Source organism: Brienomyrus brachyistius, chromosome 12 (assembly GCF_023856365.1).
Source record: "Brienomyrus brachyistius isolate T26 chromosome 12, BBRACH_0.4, whole genome shotgun sequence".
Classification (NCBI taxonomy): Eukaryota; Metazoa; Chordata; class Actinopteri; order Osteoglossiformes; family Mormyridae; genus Brienomyrus; species Brienomyrus brachyistius.
In genome coordinates, this window is record NC_064544.1 from 8,523,546 (window position 1) to 8,546,063 (window position 22,518).

The 22,518-nt window shown below is 49.2% G+C and overlaps 1 protein-coding gene across 6 annotated transcripts in view; it reads left to right on the forward strand.

The window, feature by feature from the left end:
• LOC125704793 (polycomb group RING finger protein 3) overlaps window positions 1-22,518 on the forward strand; it is a 41,628-nt gene that overhangs the window by 5,196 nt on the left and 13,914 nt on the right. For 2 of the 6 annotated variants that reach the window (XM_048970811.1, XM_048970814.1), the window contains exons 2-4: window positions 13,212-13,313; window positions 16,222-16,339; window positions 21,763-21,859. In XM_048970811.1, coding sequence (XP_048826768.1) covers window positions 13,299-13,313; window positions 16,222-16,339; window positions 21,763-21,859 — 230 coding nt within the window. In that variant the 5' untranslated portion in view covers window positions 13,212-13,298. The other 4 variants (XM_048970816.1, XM_048970815.1, XM_048970812.1 and 1 more) reach the window with 4 other exon arrangements.

A 22,518-nucleotide genomic window follows, 5' to 3' on the forward strand; every position in this document is an offset into this window, starting at 1 on the left:
TGGCAGCCGCTGTTTTCTCTTTGCTGTAGTTCACTGCGATGCTTTATTGGAAAGATCGTGTTATATGCAGTTAGAACTTTATACTGTTTGCCTTTTACTTATTTTGAGCAGAATTGCTCAAGAGAACTCCCCCGTCTGGTCTCCCCACACGCTCTTTGATTCTCCACTCTCTTTTAACCATGTTCCCGGCGAGCCCCCCCCCGGGCTGTCCTGTCTACCCCCGCTCCTGTGAGGGAACCCGCGAGCGGGGGCGTGCAGCGAGCGCCCCCGCACCAAACAGGACACGCGGCAGGCTGCAGAATGAGACAGGCCTGCTTTCTGAAAGCTACTTAGCGGCACGGGTGGGTGGGGGGGTGTTTTCACACGACAGGAAATCACCTGCCGGGGGCCTCGAAGCCCCCGTTCGCTGGATGACCTTTTGCAGAGGTCACAGTTGGCTGGGGTGTACTTGTGTAATGCGTGTAACTGCATGGAATGCGTCCTTACTGGCCGGGAATGCCGCTACATTCGCTAGCTTAGCGCTAGCTTTGCAGTGACCTTAGGTTAACTGTGCTTTTGGGGGTAAATGACCTAACCATGCTGCAAACAGGAGGAATCTTTTTCTACCGGTGGGATCTGATGTGAGAGAGAGGTACAGAAAGGTGATCTGTTTAGCCCAGTACTCCGGTAATCCAGGTACGTCATGGGGAAATTTAAAAAGCCGGTTTTATTTTATCCATTCAGCTGTCTAATTTCTATACCGGCTTGTCTTGTGCGGGGTTAATTTATTTATCTCTTTAAAGGTTAGGGTGATTAAATACAGTTTTGTCCTGCCTAAATGAAAATTCCTGGAAATGGTGACTTTTATTAGGCACTAGCTATTATTATAATAAATGGCAATCATTTCTGATGCAAAAGTTATGCTCGCGCTTCGTCTGTGTACGTTGTCTAGTTGAAAGTATTGCGTTTAGCTAGAGCAGCAACGCGGCCTTTTGGCGGTTGGTCCTCTCGTGATTAATGCATTTCTGCCGGAATAATTAGAGTTGGCAGAGTTCGCCGCGTGTGTTTTGAAGTTCTGCACACTTGCCGCTTCCTTCCACCGGTCGGCCCTAACGATCGCTCACCATCTAGATCGGCTCATTGTTGTACATACGAGCACAAGACATTTACGAAGGAGAGGAGGCCCATCAGGCTCGTTTGGGGAGAACTTAACTAATAGCTCGGAGTTCTGATCTAGTCCTTTTTATGCTGCAAAATCTAGGTTTTTTTTTCTTCTTTGACAGAACACTCACGCCAGAGAGTTTGTTTCCTGTGTCTGTGTGTTGGGGGTGGGGGGATGGGGGGGGGGGGGGGGGGGGGGGGTTGGGAGGGGTAATGCATGACAGACCAATGACTCTAGTGATCACCGTCTCAATTATCTGATTCCTCCCCTACTTGCTTGTACTTCCCTAGATCCTGTGGGATAGAGAATCCCAGTATTTCCCTCTGGCCAACTGGGATATATGCGGGATTATACTGGGATTATTCCCCTCAGATGAACTCGCTTAACCTTCTCTCCCAGTCCCAAGGTCATTAAACGGACTCGGAAGCCTGGATGCATTTTTATTTGCCAGGGGGAAAAAAAAAAAAGTTAGCCGGTTACAGGGTGTGGAGCCTTGCAAGCTTCTCACATGGCCTTGATAAAAACGTTAAATCGCCTTGTGGATACTCACGGCTGCTAATGGTCGATGGCCCTCCACAGTGTTCTCTCCTCGAAACCCGTGTTACGGTTTGTAAGCGGGATGGGACAGTTGTATGCTTCGAAAGAAATTTTGCAGATCTCTCTCTATTTTTTTTTTCTCCAGATGAATGGTTTCTCCAACTCTTTCACACACCTCGGTATGTCAGTAGAATATTAAGCAAGATAATATAGTCGGGCTGAAGCTCTTGACCCCCCCTCTCTCCCTCCCCTCAGACCTGTTCTCTGCTATCAGTGAGATGTTGTGTGATGATTCCAGCTGTTGGGTTAGGAATAGTCGTAGAGAATGATGTTGAGGCTGGACTCCAGGGGTTATTTTGGGTCTGGTTTGCACAACTCTTGATGTATTATTATTATTTTTTTTTTGTCTGAAGTCCTCGAACGAGTCAGTTGGAGGGAGGAGGCAACATTACATTTAGATGCTTTTGTTTGACAAGTGAAGAAAACTCGAGGTCATCCAGCATCTTGCACTAATGGAACAGTTGGGGTTAAGGGTCAGAAGATTGCTCATTTGGTTAAGGGAGTCGAGCCCATGATGGGCGCCAGTCGCAGCCCTCTGAGATGCGCCCTGACCCTAATCTGTAATGTGTGCCGCTGCTTGGTGAGCATGGGGGCCCAGTAGGCCACCCGCAGTGAGAAGTGTCCAAGCATTAGTGGCACCCCTCTGCTCTCTCACTTGCCTGCTAAGCTGCTGTAACTAAGTCTTGCTCTTTGGCCCTGGTGGTGGGCTGGTGCCACAGCGGGCTGCGTTTTTTAATTTAACGTTGAGTCAGAAGGTTCCAGACTGGTTTAATTCTGTTCGGCTTGTGGCTCTTGTGGTTTCTCGAGGAGCTCCGTGTTCAGCAGGGCAGCGCGTGTCCTTGCGTTGCATTCGCGCCCTATTTGTACGCGGCTAAAATGGTCTATACCAAGATGGTTTACCGCATCGCCAAATTAAATAGAGGGACCGAGTTGTCCTCCTTCTGGAGCAGGAGCAAAGTGCTTCGTGGAGCTGCACCAGGATTTGGCCTTGGCAAACTGAAAATAAAGGTGTAAGTACAGGCTGCTTTCGGTCTGTGATTTTTGGAAGGAGCTATTATTTGTGGGTTTGATACCCCGCAGTCAAAGAGGGCTGTTTGGCCGGTGTAGCCACCCCCTCCAACCACAAGGGGGCTCTTTGCGCAAAGGAGAGGAGGTTGTTGTTCTCGTTGACCGTTCTCTGACCCAGGCCAACCCATCAAGCAAGTGGGGGCCGGAGCCAGCCTCCCCACTCTTCTCCCTCCGGGCCTGGCAGGCTCTTTTCTGGGGTAGGGTGCCAGAGCCTCCGCTGATGCCACCACCAGTGCGGAGGTCTGGGGACCAGGCCGGTACCAGAAGGCCTGTGCAGCCTCTCGCTTTGTAACGCGCCACAAAGCCGGTCTTGTCCGGCAGCATAAGCCTCTCTTTGTGAGCGGGGTTGAACTTGGACTGCGAAGCAGCGCTAACCTTCGCTAATTGTGAACTTAACTTGGGCTATTCAAAGTGTAAATAAGCACAAAGATTCGCGGACTCTTCAAAATAAATAGTGTGTTTTGGGCTGAAATGGTTTTCTTTGTTCTTCAAAGCGATAAACTTTCCCCGAAAGCTTTCAGATGAATGGATGCTCATTTTATTATTGTTTTTTTAATGTTATGTGCTTTGACTGATTTATTCTTTTGACAGCATCATTTGACTGGATCACTGATTTGTGTTGGAGTCTCACACTGGCCCAGTTTATTTTTTTTATTTTTTTTTTCCCCGTTATGTTTCGTAGAACGGCCTTACGTCATCGTTCATTAATATAACCTCACACGCTTCTCCTCAGCTGTATCCCGCTTGTATGAAAACTGCGTGGTTCGAATCCATTCGATACTGACCACAAACCGGAGACGAGGCATTCTGTGGAAAATTTAAAACCTCTGTCGGCTGAACACTTGCGTCTTTAGCTTAAAAATGCATGTTCTGTATAAAAGATAATATTAAAATAAATACTGGGAAAGGTTTGGAAAATGTTTTTTATGTTCAAGGTAGAACAAACTGGGAAATCCGAGGAGTCCGTCTGTCGGCTGACATGCGCACGCTTGTGGTCGGTCAGCTCTGTGTGTCAGTTCTCTTAAGTGGGCGATCGGCGTGTTTTTAAGATGCGCGTTTGAATTGTCGCCCACATCTTTCTGATCTTTACGAGGCATGTTGATGCCATTTCATGGTGCTTTTGGCACCTGTCTGTCCATCCCACTTCCATGCCTCTTTGATGTCTTCATTTCTGCTGTTTGTACAGTGAAACCCTCTTCATTTTTGTTTGGGGAGTCCATGAAACCAGAGATTTGTTTTGATGTTGCTTTGCAAATGAAACTGAATTTCGCTGTCTGTTCTCTTCAGAAATAATTGGGCTAGCCTATGATTTTTTGCCGCGTATTTTTATGGCTTCTAATGAGTTCTTTGACATTACTGGCCCACACTGCACCCGCTGGTTTGTGGTTAAGCTGATCCATGCTTGCTTTTCCACACCGTTCTGAATGATGAGTGTAGTGGATCTCCCAGTGAGGTCTCTTCTGTAATTACCCAAAAGACACAAAGCAGCAAACGGTAACCGGCAATTCTTTGGCTCGTAAGGTGTGAAAAGCTGAGGTTTTGCCGTTTTTGGTAGCTGTGGCCGCCAGAGCAATTCGGTTTTTGCATCCAGCAGATGCTTGTATGGCTGCTGACGGGGATCATATGATGTTTGCCGGTCGCTGTGCGCGGCTCGCTTGCTCGGAATCTTTCTGCTCCTTGTAACTGGGCCGGTTGCTTAGTGCTGAATTCTTCCCTGGATGTGATGGTGGCCTGCAGCCCAATGGAATAATAAGGACGATGTGGCTTTTATATTTCCTGGGATGTACAGTACCAATCAGAAGTTTGGACACACCTTTCTTTAGAATAATTATATATATATATATATATATATATATATATATATATATATATATAAAAAAAAAAACTGTAATGTTTATGAATTATGCTCTGACGAAAAAAGTGTCAAACCAAAAAATATAGAATTTGTTTTGGGTGCAGGGGGGCAGCTCTGTGGGTTGAGACTCAGAAGGTTGCTGGTTCAAATCCCTAGGTTGGCAGAGTGATCCCTGGGCTCTTGAGCAAGGCCCTTAACCCCAATTACTCCGGGTCCCGGCTGACCCCACTGTCTCCTCTACACCAGCTTCTTGAGGTGGCCTCCTGGGATGCTTTTCCCGTTGTCCTGAAGGAGGTCCAACATACATGCTGAGCTCTCATTGGCCGCTTTTGCTTCACTCTCTGGTTAAACTCCTCCCAAACCATCTCTGCTGTGTTTAAGGTCTGGTGGCCTGGTCATGTCATGTGACACTCTGTCACTCTACTTTCTCAAGTGGCTTGGCCTGTCCAAACTGTTGCTGGTGCTGTACTCACTTCACTGGCCCGAAGCCCGAAGCACGTCAGTGGGCGCAGCTCTGTAGTATCGAACCCTTCCTGTCAGTTGTGTGGGGGTTGCCAAACAGATGTCTAAAAAAAAGTTTCCAGCCCAAAGCTGCTCCCCCTGAACATGCTTATCAGAAAAGGTTCCAGCTGTTTTTGCTGAGACCCTCCCCTGATGTTGGGTTCAGTGCCCATTCATGTAGTGACACGCTGTCGAAGAACAAGTGTAAACCTACTAATTTTGTCTTCCGGACCGTCCAGAGCCTCTTTATCTCTGTAGGCACTGTGAGGCTATATGCGCACTGTCATGATGTTGCTGTTGCCGGTTGGTTAGTAGCTCTATAATGTCCATTGTTGGGCCTTTTATGGAGTATGTTGTTCAAGGGGTCTGCTGGGTTCAGAGGGTCTGCTGAGGAGAGGCTTTCCATGCACTTGCATCATCCTCTGGCTTTCCTGGAAAGGTTAACCAAGGCTTCTGAGGCGAGACAGATCTGCGGGTGTTTCAGCTGTTAACCCTTAACCCTCTTTACTTTGTGTGGTGACCTACAGTGGCTGTCGGCCGTCACTCGGTTTTGTTAGGTCCTTGTACGGCACGTCGCCGAACATTAAAACCCGTCCCTAAATTGCATTCATGTAGATCCATCAGCCATGGTGCCTTATTTCGTGACACGGCCTGTCACTGACCGCCTCTCCCTGCCACAGTCTGATCCGAGGGCAGATTCCAGCGGATGGAGATTTTATTCCTCAGTGGTTCTAGTGTCATTCCTGGGTCTTGGTTGCTTCTCTGGATAATCAGAAGGTTTTCCTGTCAGTCTGCTGTCCTGTGTTGCCCCCTCTCCCCCTTATTGATGCAGGGGGAGTCATTATCCAAGTGTTTTTATACAAATATATAAAGCATGTATATAACCATATATATATGCTTTTTCTTGTTATAAGTATACCTCGCCTGCAGACTCACCAATCGGCGGATTTAATTCGCGATCTACATTCTTCTCTCCCCTTTTTTTTTTTTTTTTTGCTTCAACCCTTGAATGGATTCCGCTCAGGCATTAGAACCGAACCTCGCATTGAAATCGGAGCCATTTCCGATCGGAAAGCCCAGCGACAGCCCGACAGCGTATCTCTCGTTACCGCCGCGCTTTGTCAGGAAGCCGTCGTCTTGTCGAGACGGGAGCCTCGGGCAGCGGGTGTCCGCCGACGCTTCGCCCTGGCAGAGGGTACCGGTCCGTCTGCCGCTGCACTGCTAGGGCTCGGCTGTCTCGAGCAACATCAGCACGGTGAATAAATGCAGCTTTTCCCCCTCAGGCTTCCCCCCCCCCTCTGTAATGGTGTGATTTTTTTTTTTGACACAGCCACACTGTTACAGTAGCCCCTCAAAGAAAGATTTTTCGCTGGTATGCTTTCTTTTATTGTTTTGTTTTAAAAAGAGGTAGGGGGGTAGGAATCGTTATCTTTTAAAATGAGAGTTGTTTGGGGGGGGGGGATCTTTGGAAACGATATCTGTCAGAGGCAGCACCTCCCGCTAAGCCTTCTGGACCTGCTTCCTCAAACGCAGATGGCCCAAAGCTCCAGGTGACGTGTGCAGTGGACAGCGGTGTGAGCGTGCATCGTGTCATCCCGGGGACAGTCATGGTCATGTTGACTGCAGCTAAGTCACATTATTGCCCTCTTGGGCTTGCAGGGCTACACCGGTGAACGGGTCCAGTTAATGGCGCCACCTCATATGGTGAACTCCTCTCCCCCGGGGGGGTAGTTTCCTCTCTTGATTGAGAATTGATGGTTTCCCTTTAGCTACCTGGTAATTTGCGTTACATTCGCGCTTAGCAAATCATCACGTGATGTACACTGTACGGTGGCGGGAGGTGATAATCTGTTGGGTGGGGGGGGGGGGGGGGGGGGAGTCCCCTGGTTTTGCTGAAACTCACATAAAAGACATTAAATATTTCGTGGCTGTTTTTTCGTAATTTAGCAGGAAGTTAAGATCGTGACTGCGTAAACAGCCCTGTTCCGGGCAGGTACTGTACTTGTGTTGTCTGCGTGTGTCTGTGTTTGACGCTGCAAGTCCCTGGGCTGGATCTGAAACATTTATTTTGGAAGTTTCATTGTGCATGAAAGCCCCCATGAGTATCTGGTGGATCGACGTGGTCGTCTTGACTGCTTGTTGATACCGGCATCGCCAGGCCATCATTCTTCGGCGGCCTGAAGGTAATGGTGAGAAACTCAGCTGTCGAGTTCATGCTGCCAGTAATTGGTGTAATACAGGAGTGGAAATGTCATACCTCGTGATGGGGGGGGGGGGGGGGAAGTCCACCGCAAGGCTCAGCGGTGTCAAAACCTTCCTGCCTTTAATTGTTAATTAAAAAAAAAATTTAAAGCTACTGTTTTGTACATGATTTTGCTGAAAATGGATTTAGTCATGTTAGTCCTCTGTGGGTGATGGACTGTGTGTTTTTATTAAAAAATTTTTTCAAATAACCTGTAGGAGTATGTTGTCCCCTCCAGCCTGATGTGGGGAAATCATCTGCTAGCCGAGCTGTATAGCTTACAGCCGCACGTGAGCGAGTCCCGTAGCGAATGAGCAGCCAGACGCCTCAGTGCTGGAACGTCGCCCTTTATCGTACCATTTCATGACTCGTTTTTCAGTTGTGAGTCCCAGATGCGTCAAAGGGGCTTTTCTGAAAAAAAACTATTTTCTAACTTTGCAGTGCAGCATTAAATACTCAACTGGCATCTACTTGGATAAGGTCACGCGTCCTCCGTTAATTAGTATTACATGGTACAACGTATCAGTGAGTAATTTGTGTTCAAACAAATGATGATTCATCTATACATATATTTATTTATTTTTTTGTTGTGAATGTGCCAGACGGCCAGGTTCTGCGTGTTCTTCGAGGAGGCTGGCCTGCATGCCTTGCCAGGCGTCCTGTTGTGTGAGTCAGCACATCCTTAGAACTCCCTCAAACCTCAGTTTGTGTCTGAGGCCCCGCAGTTGCGTCAGATATATGCCAGTGGCACTGCCAATCATGTTTTGTGTCTGTGTGACCCATCCTGAATAGGACCACGTCTAGAGCAGCGAGAAGACGGTTTGGTTATTGCCTAATAGGAGGGTGAGTCATGCTGGTGCCACAGAATCTGAAAGAAGTTGGGATTTGCACACTACACCTAGACTCGCGAGGGAGAACCTCGGCGAACGTGGTGAGGGTTAGCTGCCGTCCGCAGGACGACGCTGGGGAGGTGGCGACGGTTCTGGGTAAGACTGCTACTGGTCCGACTCCAGCGCGGCGGGAATCGGCGGAAAGGAAGAGCGGCGACGGCTCATTTCAGAGGCTGATGCTTCGGTAAAGAGGGCTGTAGTTTGGAGGCACGTCTTGGAATTGCGGCTCGAGGTCCCACCCTGTTGACGTATCGTATTTGGATTACCAGTCCAGCTGGATTTCACCGCGCCCGCACTCCAGGGTGATGCCGTGTACCCTGGAGTGTGTCTTATCCCTGGGTGTGGCTGTCGAGAGCTTGGGACGTTGATCGATCATACCCATGTGTCGAAAGGCGACGGTAGATGTTTTGTGTTCTCCTCCAGGCCTCTTTCATAATGTTTTCCTGGAAATGGGTGGGTGGCATTTTTAATGTACTTAAAAGCCAATAAACTGGCAGCCCTGCTTTTTTCTTTTTCGTGACATTGGAGCCAAAGTTTGCAGATGTTATCAAGCTTGTCAGTTGTCTGTAGCTGGCATGCCGATGCAGGTCCTGAAGCAGAGAGCTCCTGTGGTCGTTTTATGAAAGTTTCTGGGTCGTTGGTATTGCGTGAGCCCTTCACAGACATTTGCGAGGCATTTAAATCCTGCTATTGGGTAGATTCCGGAATATTCCCTTTAAACGTATGTGCTACCTTGCAGAAATTAGAGAAGCGATTTTAACTGTAAAGAGAGGCAGGAAAAGGACATGGTGGATTAATCATCTCGGTCACTAATGAACTTGTGTTCAGGCTCTGAAGCACCTTGTAGCGATAATAATGGGGATATTTTTGACTATAATATCTAGGGTGTCCCCGCAGCATTTCATTAGTGGTGAATTGTTAGTGGTTTAAGGCAGTGTTTCCCAGTTCGGTCATCAGGGACCTACAGACAGTCCACGTTTTTGCTTCTTCCCCGTTCCTAGTTGGGTGGGAGCAAAAATGCAGACTGTCTGGCAGGGATCCCGGAGGGAGCAAAAACGTGGACCGACTGTGGATCCCCAAGGACCGGATTGGGAAACACTGGTTTAAGGGTGTCAATGACAATAAAATGGGAGCGAGTGGGAAGTCGGCACAAAAACACAGCCATATGTGCTTCGAGAAAGAGAAGCAAACAGGATCAGCCCGGCCATGAGGGTTTTGCGATTTGAGGAAGCGTGAGTCTGGCTTCCATCAAGCGACGGCTTTTCCAGGGGAAGCTCTCTGGCGTCACAAGCCAGCGGAGCGGGTCCGCCCGGCGCCTTGCCTCATAACTGCCAGACTTGCGCAACAAAGCAGCTGCGAGGCGCCCGGGTCCTGCAGACCCTACTGCGTGTCCTGCAGACCCTACTGCGTGTCCGTAAGAGGCTTAGCACAGATGGGCTGCATTTCCATGTAGGGGCCCGGAGGTTGATAGCTGGAGCAAACCCATAACTGCCCCCCGCCCACCACCTTGGAAGTCCAGGATGGCCCAGGAGATGCTGCTCTCATTGTGTTTTTCCACCAATCATTTTTTTGGGGACAGGATGTTCCGAGTTTGTGATTCTGCTGAGAGGGGAGAGTCTACGACAGAACCGAGCCGCCAGTAATCGGACTTCGGCTCGCTGGTGACATGCAGGTGTTGTTTGGGGGACGCAGACATCTGCAGGGGTTAGCAAGCCCTAGGCTTGGTATATTTTGCTGACCAGGAAGGTTCAAAACCCTAAATCTTCATTACCTGTCCCAGGTGGTCTTTGCCCCCCCCCCCCCCAATGATGGCCTCAAGGCCAAAAACACTTGAATGTGATGGCTGCCCCCAGCAATGCCGCTGATCGAGTTTGGTGGCACCCTGCTTTATTGATGCCGTTCCTCTGATCCTCCTGGAATACACGGCCCCACCCTCGGCGGGAAGCCAGCGTCGGCGTTTATTAAAGCCGCTTAATTAGCACGCCGCTCTGGGCCGGCGGTATGGGGGGGGCGCGCTGCCCCAGGGGCTCATCCGTGTGCGTCAGATGCAGTTGGGTGAGTCACGAGGCTGACTTTTTGGGGCCCCACCTCCATAATACCGACCGCGCACTTTTATCCTCCGAGTGGGGATTAAATCAGAGCAGGAGAACGAGCTGCAGATATAAAAAGGGAACATGGAGCGGAGTGCATTCCATGCCGTGACTTCCTCTCAGGCTGCGGGCCTACCTTACAGGACGGCCAGCTGGATAGATCGGTGACCTTCGTGCAGAGATGGGGGGGGGGGCATGCTGGATACCGCGGGGGCTGAAAGGCGACCGGGCCCCGTGAGGGAGCAGGTCTGATTCTGGAAAGGTCAGCTGCCAGGCCCAGTGAACGCGGGGGCAAATCAGTGCGATAGGACAATTTCAGGGGGTGCACTACGGACTCGGCAGCGAACACTAAGGGGCACCACGTCAGCACGGCAGGTCTGTGCTCTTTCCCGCGGGGTCGCTCTTGTACCTCTCCTCTTCTGGCCTGCAGGCGGATGTCCAGTTGACTTCTGGTTTATCCTCCACACCTGCAGAATGTTAAAGCAGCCCCAACAATGTTTCCTCGATGTTTGAGGCGTTTGCTGACTGACCATGAGAGAACATTTACTCATTTATAGTATCTCCTCTTTAACTCCTATACCTTTCCCCTCGAAATAAAGTGAGACCAAAATTCCATCCATCCATTTTCTAAACCGCTTATCCTACTGGGTCGTGGGGGGTCCGGAGCCTATCCCGGAAGCAATGGGCACGAGGCAGGGAACAACCCAGGATGGGGGGCCAGCCCATCGCAGGGCACACTCACACATCATTCCCTCACGCATGCACACCTATGGGCAATTTAGCAAGTCCAATCAACCTCAACATGTTTTTGGACTGTGGGGGGAAACCGGAGTACCCGGAGGAAACCCCACGACGACATGGGGAGAACATGCAAACTCCACACACATGTGACCCAGGCGGAGACTTAAACCCGGGTCTCAGAGGTGTGAGGCAACAGTGCTAACCACTGCACCACCATGCCGCCCCCGAGACCAAAATTAAAAACTAAAATAAAAACTGTTTAATCTGCTGCTGTATAGGGTTGTTCAGTGGTGCACTGGCCCTGTGGCTCGATGGGTGGCGCTGTTGCCTCACACCTGAGGGGATAAGGACGTTTCACCTCTGCTGTGTGTGTTTGTGTGGAGTTTTCATATTCTTCCTGTAGGGAGAGTTGTCGTAGGGCATGGATACTCTGGCAGATTCAGGGGGGCCAGCACTTTACAGGGGCCACAGTAGGGGCATGGATACCCTGGCAGATTCAGGGGGCCCAGCACTTTACAGGGGCCACAGTAGGGGCATGGATACCCTGGCAGATTCAGGGGGCCCAGCACTTTACAGGGGCCACAGTAGGGGCATGGATACCTTGGCAGATTCAGGGGGCCCAGCACTTTACAGGGGCCACAGTAGGGGCATGGATACCCTGACAGATTCAGGGGGCCCAGCACTTTACAGGGGCCAAAGTAGGGGCATGGATACCCTGGCAGGTTCAGGGGGCCCAGCACTTTACAGGGGCCACAGTAGGGGCATGGATACCCTGGCAGATTCAGGGGGCCCAGCACTTTACAGGGGCCCTTGAATGCATTTTAAGAATGTATAATGTAAGGGGAGTGGGAGTCCCAAGGTGACTTTCTAGGATTGAGGTCTTTTGCTCTCTCCCAGCAAAAATGTGGACTGTCTGGTAGGGAGCTGGAAGGGAGCAGAAATGTTGAATCTGTGTGGCCCTGAGGACCAGGTGTGGAAACACTGCAGTAGGCAATCTGAGGATGATGGACTGGTCTACTGTAGCAGCCGGAAGCTTTATAACGACTGGATGCTTCTGTTTGTCACACGATAGACGCACTAATGGTGATATTTCCCATGGAAATGGCTGAAGTGTCTCAAAACGAAGGTCCCAGCTACCTTTAAGATCTATCTTGTACTCTTAGCCCAAAGGGGCTTTTTTAAGCTCAGGCTAACCAGTGGGATCTGAACAATCCGCCATCTGAGCCGAAGCCCGCGTCCTTCCGCAGTGCTCCCCGCTGTCCCGACCACTTACATGGCGACAGGTTGGCAGAGTGTCTGGGGGGGGGTTATGTGGAGGTCTGAGTTATGGTGTTGACATATGGTGTACAGTTCTCCACCCTTCCTCACCCGCGACACCATGCTCACTCGCGGGCCCTGTTGTTATGGTAACCGTTTAGCCTCTATAGTGTCTGTGGGTTTCTACGGCAGGCTTTCGGATCAGAAATATCTTAAATTCACGCCACAGAACCACACAAAAAAAAATAACCGTAGTAGCAAATTTGTTTTTTGCAGCCCGACAGTAAGTGATTAGTAACTGGGTTTAAAAATATATAGATGTATATATCAAGCAAACATCTCGGCGTGTGAACGTTATTCATCAGCTCAGCGAAACGGATGCAGGTGTTGCGTTGCCCTTCAGTGGTTGATGATGGTTGAAATGCGGTTTATGAATGAGCCCTGTTAATGTGCTGGTTATGGAACGAGGTTCAGTCCTGATGTACAGTGATCCCTGTATCCCTGTTTGGGTGCTGCGTGTGTGAGGCAGTATCACTGCCTGGGGATCCGTCTTAGGTGCTGATTCCACAGAAGTCTTGGAGGACTGCGGGAGCAGTTGACGCGTAGATCCATGTGCTCTGCACTTGGGCCATTTCTGTGCTTCCAGTTTTACCTCTAAGCCTGGCGATCTGTTGGAGGCCTCAGACTGGCCATTGGAGACCAGATTTCATACTTGTGAGGAAGTTTCACCTCTAGTGTGTTGGATCTTTAACCCGGTTTATGGAGTAAGATCACAGATTACGCATGTAGCTCCTGACTTATTGACTAATAACCCGCTGTCTCTCCCCAGCCTCATGACGTCTCCTCCCGCGATGCACAGCTAACACCGCTAACCCGCCGGAAGAGAGGTGGTCTTCGCGTCGTCAGCTGAAGATACATGGCAGCTTTAGGGGTAAGACCCGGGTCTCCCTCCTGGTCCAGGAAGGCCTGCCTTTAAGTAGAATAGGTCCACATCTCAGCAAGGCAAGCCTACATTTGCCTTCTTCAACCCCCCCCTCCCCCCCAAGCACGCTGTCCATCAAAGCCGCCGCGTTAAACTGTCGTGGGCAGAAACGGCTGCACTGTAAACTGCGGGCGGTTGGCGGTGAGGCCAGCTTTACTTCCGCTAAAGCTTCAACAGCCAACCAGCTTAAAAAAGCAAACTAGGATCTAAAATAGGGAACAAACGGTAAGTGGCTAAAAATGTGAGCGGCGCCAGGCTCTTCCCCTTGGCAGTCACACACTTCACGCAATGAAGTGCCCCCCCCCCCACTGCTCCCCCAGAGTAAGACACAGTTGGTAACAGGTTCAGCTACTGCTGATATCATACGTGAATATTTATGGACTTAATGGACAAAAGTATTGGGACACGCCTGGTAATCATTGAGTTCAGGTGTTTCATTCAGTCCCATTGCCGCAGGTGCATAAAATCAAACACCTCGCCATGCAGACGGGTTTCCAAATATTTGTGAAAGGATGGGTTATTCTGAAGAGCTGAGTGAATTCCGCTCTGGTACTCTCATAGGATGCCACCTGCAATAAGTCAGTTGGTTGCTAGCAAGTTCCCTGCTAGATATTCCACGGTTAACTGTTGTAAAAGTTGTATTATTGGAAAGTGGGAGCATTTGAGGAACAACAGCCATGTGAAGTAACAGCGCAGGGCTCCGAGTGCTGAGGCGCATAGTGTGTAAAAGACGCCAACGCTCTGTTGACTCAATAACTGTTCCAAACTCCCTCTGACATTGACCCCAGCATGAAAACTGTGCGCCGGGAGCTTCATGGAATGGGCTTCCATGGCCGAAGAGCTGCATGCAAGCCTCCCATCACCAAGCGCAATCCCAAGGGTCGGATGGAGTGGTGTAAAGCACACTGCCACTGGACTCTGGAGCAGTTGGAAACATGTTCTGTGACTGACGAGTCATGCTTCTCTGTCTAACAGTCTGAAGGACGAGTCTGGGTTCGGCAGATGCCAGGAGAACGTTACCTGCCACACTGCATCGTGCCAACTGTAAAGTTGGGTGGAGGAGGGATAATGGTATGGGGTTGGACTAGGCACCTTAGTTCCAGTGCAGGAAACTCTTAAGTGTTTCAGCATGCCAAGACAATTTGGACAATTCTATGCTTCCAACTTTGTGGGAACAGTTTGGGGATTGAAGGCCCTTCTCTGTTCCAGCATGACTGTGTCCCAGGGCACAAAGCAAGGTCCATAAAGACACGGTTGGGTGAATCTGGTGCAGAAGAATTTGACTGCCCTGACCTCGACACCATCGAACTCCTATGAGATGAACTAGAATGGAGATTACGAGTCAGGCCTTCATGTCCGACATCAGTGCCTGACCTCAGAAATGCTCCTCTGGATGAATAGGCAGAAATTCCCACAGACATGCTCCATAAACTTGTCGCAGGCCTTCCCAGAAGAATGGCAGCTGTCATAGCTGCGAAGGGGGAACAAAGTCTGTATTAATGCCTATGGATTTAGGATGAAATGTCGTAAAAGCTTCTGTAGGTGTAAAGACTAGGTGTCCCAATACTTCTGTCTGTAAAGTATATCTTTCAATCAGTTATGCGTTTCTCCAGGTCCCTGCACTAGGAGAACAGTCAGCTATTTGAATCCCTGGGGAGCGGGGAAGTACTGTGTGCTTTTAGCGAATTGGATTCACTTACTGGACCTCTATTCAGCTTTTGGCTCGCACCCCCCTCCCCCCCCCGCAATCCCACCTTGTCTACTTGGGGGTGTCTCCTCGCCTGTCACACTACATGCTCTGTGAACTCGTCACCCAGGTCCAGGGCCACCCGGGACCAGGCACAGTGAAGGCCGGGCACATTCTCACAAGGGTCTCTGGCTTTCGGCCGTGGAGGCCGCCTGCCACCTGCCCCGTTAATCCTTTGCCGTGGGCCGAGAGCCTTGTGTCCCGCCATGGACAAAGAGGCGTTACTCAGAGGGGGGGGTTTGGCTGCAATGGAATTCCTCGATTCTTATCCAGGGCTGTAGATGCGCATTTCACTCCTGCCTTCGGCAGTCTCTCTCTGTCTGTCTGTCTCTCTCTCTCTCTCTCTCTCTGTCTGTCTGGTCGTCTCTGTCCGTCTGTATGTCCATCCTGGCCCCGTTTACTAGGTAAGCACTGATAGAAGGATGTTTTTATACATTTAATTTATTTGTCAAAGTAACGTAAAATTTTACCAAATCCATGCAAATCTTAGAAAGCAGAGTCAGCCAAACCCGGGAGCAGTTGGGGTTGAAGGTCCAGCTCAAGAGCCAGTTGAGAAACCAGCCTAGAGATTAGGGATTAGAATGAAGTATCCAGTGATATCCAGTGTATCTCAATCATTACAGGGGAGAGATCAAATATACTGTATAACACAAGATACAATGTAGCACATATTTAACTTAACCTCTATAGTGGCAGCACAATTGGTTTGTTTTGGTTCTTGCTCCTTTGCACACACGTTCAAGAACATCCACTATGTCTGCTTCAAACGTCTCTAGATAAATTTTATTAAGGCTCTTATGGGACATTATTGCTGTCGGGCATTACGCGATACAATGTAAAACGATGGATGACCGTACTTTTAGAAAGGCTAATTTGCGCAATTAAAATTGTCCCGTGTATTTTATATGATGTGATTTTTTTTTATTACTATGGTTAAAAAGGAGACTGTTACTGAAACAGATTGAGGGGATTACTGTCTTATTAGGATATCAAATATACAGCCTTCTAACTTGTTGTCCAGTCCTCTAAACACTGTGCTCCCTGCTGCCCCCTAGTGGCACTCGGACTAAATTGGCATCTACCTCCCCTCCCCCCATGCCTCTTGTCCAGAACCCTGAGATGCTGACCAGGAGGATCAAGCTTTGGGATATCAACGCCCATATCACCTGTCGCCTTTGTGAGGGCTACCTGATTGATGCCACCACCGTCACCGAGTGCTTACACACCTGTGAGTATCTGACACTATGATACTGTCGTGTTCGCAGGTCTGTCAGAATTCATGCATTGAAAACCAGCCTCTCCCGATATATGCAGTTTGGGCCTCTTCTCAGTCTGGTCATGTCTGTCTGTCGTGGTTGATGCATTAAGAGTTCAGTTGGAATAGTAGCCAACGTCCACCTTAAGTCACCAGGGCAGGAGTGACAACCGACTTGCAGATTTATCCTTCTAAACACCTTTCAGAGCTAGATCTTGCCTCACATTCCATGATGTAAAGAGCCTTGCTCAGAACTTAGGGCAGAGTCACTAGTTAGAGAGCTGGGTCTTGCAGTCACTTGGCCTCAGGTCTATGAACTAGAACAGGGCTTCTCTCTGTAGGCTTTGGCTGTGCCTGTTTTTTTTTATGATATTATGATTTTCTCTAATTCCTGAGCAGGACACACGAGTGTGGTGATTGGTCTGACAGATCATGTGGTCCCCCTAATGAACCAATCGATGTGTATGGAACAGTTCTGTGGGTTTAGCATTAATGTGGTGGTGTTTTTTTTTTTTAAGCAGCGAGCTAAAATATCTAATGTATTCAAAAGGGCATTTACAAATTACACTGCAGTGTACCTTACATGTCCGCAATGAAATCAAGGATTTAACACTTTTTATTTACCTTTCTTTAACTTTGGCTTTTCTTTAAATCTCTTGTCTGGTTCCAATCCCACCCCCCCCCATCCCCAAGACAAAAAGTAGTTCAGTTGAGGTGATTGCAGTTCAGTTGAGGTGAATTTGGCTCACCCGCTCCATCCCTCCACCTGGTGGTTGTATTTTGAAAACGCAGTATAATCAATTCTTAGGTCCTCATTTGGGATTGTTACAGCTGTGAACCAATACCTGCAAACTACCGATTGTCATAAGAATGATAACGGCATGAATAACTTCCAGCGACTCGGATCTTATAATAATGCAGGATTGACTCGCTTTTCCGGATGGGGAGGAAAGAATTTAACGACGATGGTCTGTAACTGAGACCGTTAAATGCTAACGTGTTGTCGCTGTCAAGAAGTACTGAAATACATCGTGCTTTTATTTTGGGGATTTTTGTGTGTGTTTTTGTGCTGGCACATGCTCAGAGCAAACTGGGTCACCCAAGCGCAGGAGGAGATTAATTATCAGCGCAATTCAGTGTCTGCAGACCTGCTGATGGACTGAAATCCCGCTTTTAACATGTTCAGAGACCTTTGCTTTTTTGCCGGCTAGTATGTTCAGCTGGGGCGCAGTAGCTTTCACGTTTTATTCTATCACTGGTGAATGCGGAGTTCCCATGAGTCATAGACGCTTGCATTTGAGGATGGGTTGGGGGGGGTTCCTTTCAAAGCCATTACTCGTTCACTGTGTTGAGGCCTTAATGGATTTTTGGCCCAAACTCTGCCCTTCGGTGGGTTCTGATGTCCCGGGTGTCTGGTGGCCTTTTTCTGGTAAAATCCGGAACACTCCATAAACTCCATATTAGGAAAGGTGGATGCTCTTTGAATATAATTGAAAACGCAGGGGAAAATAATCCCAAATTTTACTGGAATATAAAGGAGCACAGAAATTTCCTGCGTTTTGAGTTCTGAAGACCAGAGTTCAGTGGGGTGGGGGGGGGGGGGGGGGAGCAGGGCACCACACTGCACAGCACAGCTGTCAAGGGAACTTTTATCCTCAACTCAGTCAGGCTGCGGGTTCTGCTGTTCGAGGCCCCGCCTCCCACTCTTACCTCAGCCAATTAAATTTCTCTGCTGAGTACTAAAACCATTGAAAGCTTGTAAAGTTCCATTCAGTTGGTCTGAAGAGGGGGAGGTGGCAGTGGTGGGGTTTTGGAGTGCATTCTACCTGGGAGGCCTTGTTAATGACCAAGTACTATGGGGCATTCTGGGAATTGGCTCAGTCAAATCAGAAAAATGCGTGAGGTGCATTGGGAAGCCTCAGCTGCCGGGTTCCTGGGTTTTCATGCCTCTTTAAGAGGTGATTGAGGTGGTCGTCTGCTCCTCACGGCCCCCCGAATGATCCCCTCCCCCCCCCCCCGTAAACCTGTCACATCTCCTCCAGAGCTGTTCGATTCCTTCCCTGTTAGGTCAGGCTCTGGGTCTCTCCAGAGCCCAGCTGCGCTGTTTGGGACACTGGGGTAGATCTGAGCCGTTGTTGAAAACAAACACGGACCGTGTCACAGCGAGAAGCCTTCGTCAGCGTGTTTCTGCTCAGGCGGGGGCGGGGGCCAGGCCGGGCAGGGGGGCGGGGGGCAGCTACTGCAGGGAAAGGGGGTGTGGGCTACAGATGCTGTCTGGAAGCCTGCTGTCTTTCGTAGCTACAAGTTCTGCGGTTTAAAAGCGAACCGTGAAGGAAGCAGAAATGTCACCATGTTTGTGCAGAATCCTGCGTTATCTCTCCCGAAATCAGAAATGTGGGTAAATTCTATAGATCAGAGTACTGAATTCATCCCCCTGGGGAATTTCTCTTTTTGCCTACCTAAACTTGCCCTCCATGAGACACACAGAGAGGTGAGAGCAAGCTTTTGGGGGGGGGGGGGGGTCTTGAGCAATTGAGGGTTTAAGGCTTTGCTCAGGGGCCAAATGGTGGCATCAGTGTGGCAGCCCAGGGATTCAAATCGGCTACCTTCCAGAGTCCTAAAGCAGAGGAGTTGGGGAAATCGCCCTCAAGTTAAATATGACCACTAAAGGGTTGCTGTAAAGTAACACGATAGATTTTCTTACCCTGGAGGTCTGAGCCTTTACACTGAAGAAGCCTTAGGTTGCCCATGAGGAAGGACATTGCCTGGGGCCGGCCAAGGTGGACCCCACCGCCCTCCGGGCTGTTAGGGGCGAGGCGCGGGGGTGTGGAAGCCTTTTGGACTGGAAGACTGAAAACTTAAGTTTTTATTCTGTAGAGTATGGCAGGGCATCCCCTGTGTTACAGGAAAAGAGAAAGGAAACCTGAGGTGATTGACGCAGATTCCTTGGGCATCGCGCCGTGCGCAACGGACCACATGCCAGGCACAGGGTGGAGCCAGTGAGGGCATGCCACAGTTTGGCACGCTAGACTCGAACCTGCGGGGGACCCATGCCGTCTCGTATGAAATATGGGAAAGCCTGCAGTGGAAATTTACTGGGCTTTTAACCGACATGGTACGATCAGAGATACTGACATCACAAATACTTCATAGTACCTTGTTACAAATTAAAGATACTTGCTCATTAAACGCAATAAAATAATCCCTTACAAAATAAGAAAATGTATTTAATTAAAATACAAGTATTTTAATAAGTATATAAATGGTAGTGGTACACGACCAAGAGGTGTACCATTGCAAGCCGAGTAATGTGTAATATTTACAAAATATACAGCGTGGCCTTACTTTAAATAATAATAACGATTTTGTGATTGTACATGTATTATAATACTACTTGTGAAATGAAAAATGATTTTTGTAACGTTAAAAACGTAATGAGAGATAAACAGGCTGCACCTGCAGCAGTGAGTTGAGGTTGGGGGGGGCGGGGGACGATATCACAGTTCCCTCTTTCGGAACCGTGACACGAGATCGTAACCGTTTGTAATTTATATCCGGTGTTTCCCACAGAATTTGTGGCGATGGCTGACGGGTGCCGATGCTTGCACGTGCCCACACAAGTAGGCGCACCAACTCTTTCTTAATTATCGTAATGTGCGAATTGGTACTGAATACACGCAAACTCGGAGAAGAAACTGCTTACACTCAAAAAACAATGGGACTGTGTGTATAATTAGCGTTGTCATGTTCGGCAGTCGGTTCTCCCTCTTATACAGGCTCTGGGGTTTTTAAAACACCTACGTGTAGCTGATAGAAATTGACTTCATGATTAGGAACAAACGTAGCTAGTCTGATTTATCGCTAATGAAGTCTTGTGTATATAACGGAGCACAAGATGCCGCTGCCTGAGCACGCATGTCGAAATTAGCTAGAAAGCCACTAGCAGGCTAGCAAATTCGCCTGGTTACAGAACACACACTGCTGTTTGCTTTGTTTCTCTGTCCTATACTAACATTCTGCAGTATCTAATGCTGTATTTCACTGCATATTTTACCTTAATGCAGTTTCCTGCGTTGGTACTCGGTGCATCTTCCTTTGGATTGCTGCGCATGGGAAACGAAGTTTGCGACGAGCAAGCAGGGATCAAACAGGATTTATTGCGAGGGTTACATGCATCCAGCCAAAGGTTTTGGGCACCCTGTCCATGTGACATAGACACGGAGGTGGGGGGTGTGACTCTCCTGCCACCCTGCCCAAATGACCCCCCCCCCGCCACTCTGTCCATGTGACCCCCCCCCCCCCCGCCACTCTGTCCATGTGACCTCTTGTCTACAGCAGACTTTCCCTGACATAAACCTGCTTCTAGAGCAAAATTTTCTTCTCAAACTTACCATTTTTTAAATCAAAATGTTTGAGATAATGATTACAAAATGATGTCAAGCTTGTGGTAAATATGATTTATTTTTTTTTGTGACTCCGTGTGAAAGTTATTGACTTGCAGAGTGGAGCAACTGTCTAAACAGCAGCCATATATGACCTTGTTTCGGGGGGGTTGGGGGTGGAGGAAGTTTAAATTGGCTTTGACTCTCCACTAAGCACTTAGACTCCCCAGGGCAATGCTGAACACCCTGGTCTTTTCCAACAGGCTTTGAAACACAAATCATTCTGCTTGCGGCAAAATGCAGGAAGCGAGTTTGGCGTCGTCCGGCTCGCATAAATAAAATGGCCACTGAACGAGGATGGGGATGAGGAATCTTGGGTAATTGAGGAATAGAAACTTCCTAATTTCCTGAAGCTTTAGGGACACGGAGTCCAGTTTGCCTGCTGTTCAGCTAGTAGTTCAAGGGTTGCCTCATGTGCTAGGAAATCACCACTTTCACTCCACAAACCGCAACCGAATTAAAGTGACTCTGTGACTCTGACTTGGAATCGAGCTCCTCCATTCACCAGCAGCTTGTGGAGCCCGTTCCTGTTTCAAAGACAGTGATTAACAGCATGACGATCGGTGGGATTCCAAGGCGCATTTCCCTCCTAAGTAATTCACAGTACAGTAGATGGCGCCATCGGTCCAGAAATGAACGGCTGTCCCATGGCTTATGGGTGAGGATCTTCAGTTACAAGGTGACTTTGTAGAACACCAGTTGGCGCTCTCTCAGCACTCAATCAAAGACCATTACACGTTCATTATACGCTTTGTCGTAATGTAATCTCATTAGCTCATTTCCTGGTACATGATCAAATGGAAGGGATGTCCTTTGACACGCTCAGACTTATTAAAATGACATTGTTGGCTCTAATAGTGCCTAAGAGGTGCCACTGGGGGGAGGGGGGACTGCATTGGTTTGTAGAGTTCCGAGCGTGATGTGGATCTCAGCCAGTGTCTCTCTGCTCTTCAGTCTGCAGGAGCTGCTTGGTGAAATACCTGGAGGAGAATAACACCTGTCCCACGTGCAGGATTGTGATCCATCAGAGCCACCCTCTTCAGTACATCGGGTAAGCGGCACAGCACTCGCAACTCAAATGCGGGATTTCAGCTTGGCGTCATTAAGAATATGTCCAGTAGAGGGCGCCATTAATGCATCGCAAACCCCTGTGTGTTTGTGTGTGTGTGTGTGTGTGTGTGTGTGTGTGCTTGTGAGTGCCTGTGTAGGCGGTGAGTTCTTCCGCCAGGGCCTCTGGGCTTTCGGCAGTGCGGTTGCGGCAGCCCAGACCCACACGGGTTCAGGGAGCCTCACCCAGAAGTCGTTGTTACACGATTGGGTCATCCCGATCAGCAAAGAGGGCGCAATGTCCCTGTCTACACCTCCATGCCTCCCCCAGTCCTGCACAGAACTGTCACTTTATCACAGACATTATTTTGTTACCTTTGTACCCACCCCGACAGTGAAGTTTATAAATTATACAGCTGCACTAACATGACAGCATCCCCACCATTTGCCGGTGTGACTGTTCTTTCTGTTAGAAGCTTAAAGAATGTTAACCTCAGCGCCCCTCCCCTGGTCACCGGGGGCTCCTGTCAGGCAGGTGGACTCTCTTGCTGAGCTTGATGGGAGTCGGCACCCTCCCAGTACGCCGTCTGTGCACCGACACCCCACCGGCTGGCCAGTTCTCTGCTGGCCAATCGGCAGCCGGCCCTGGACCCCATCCAGACT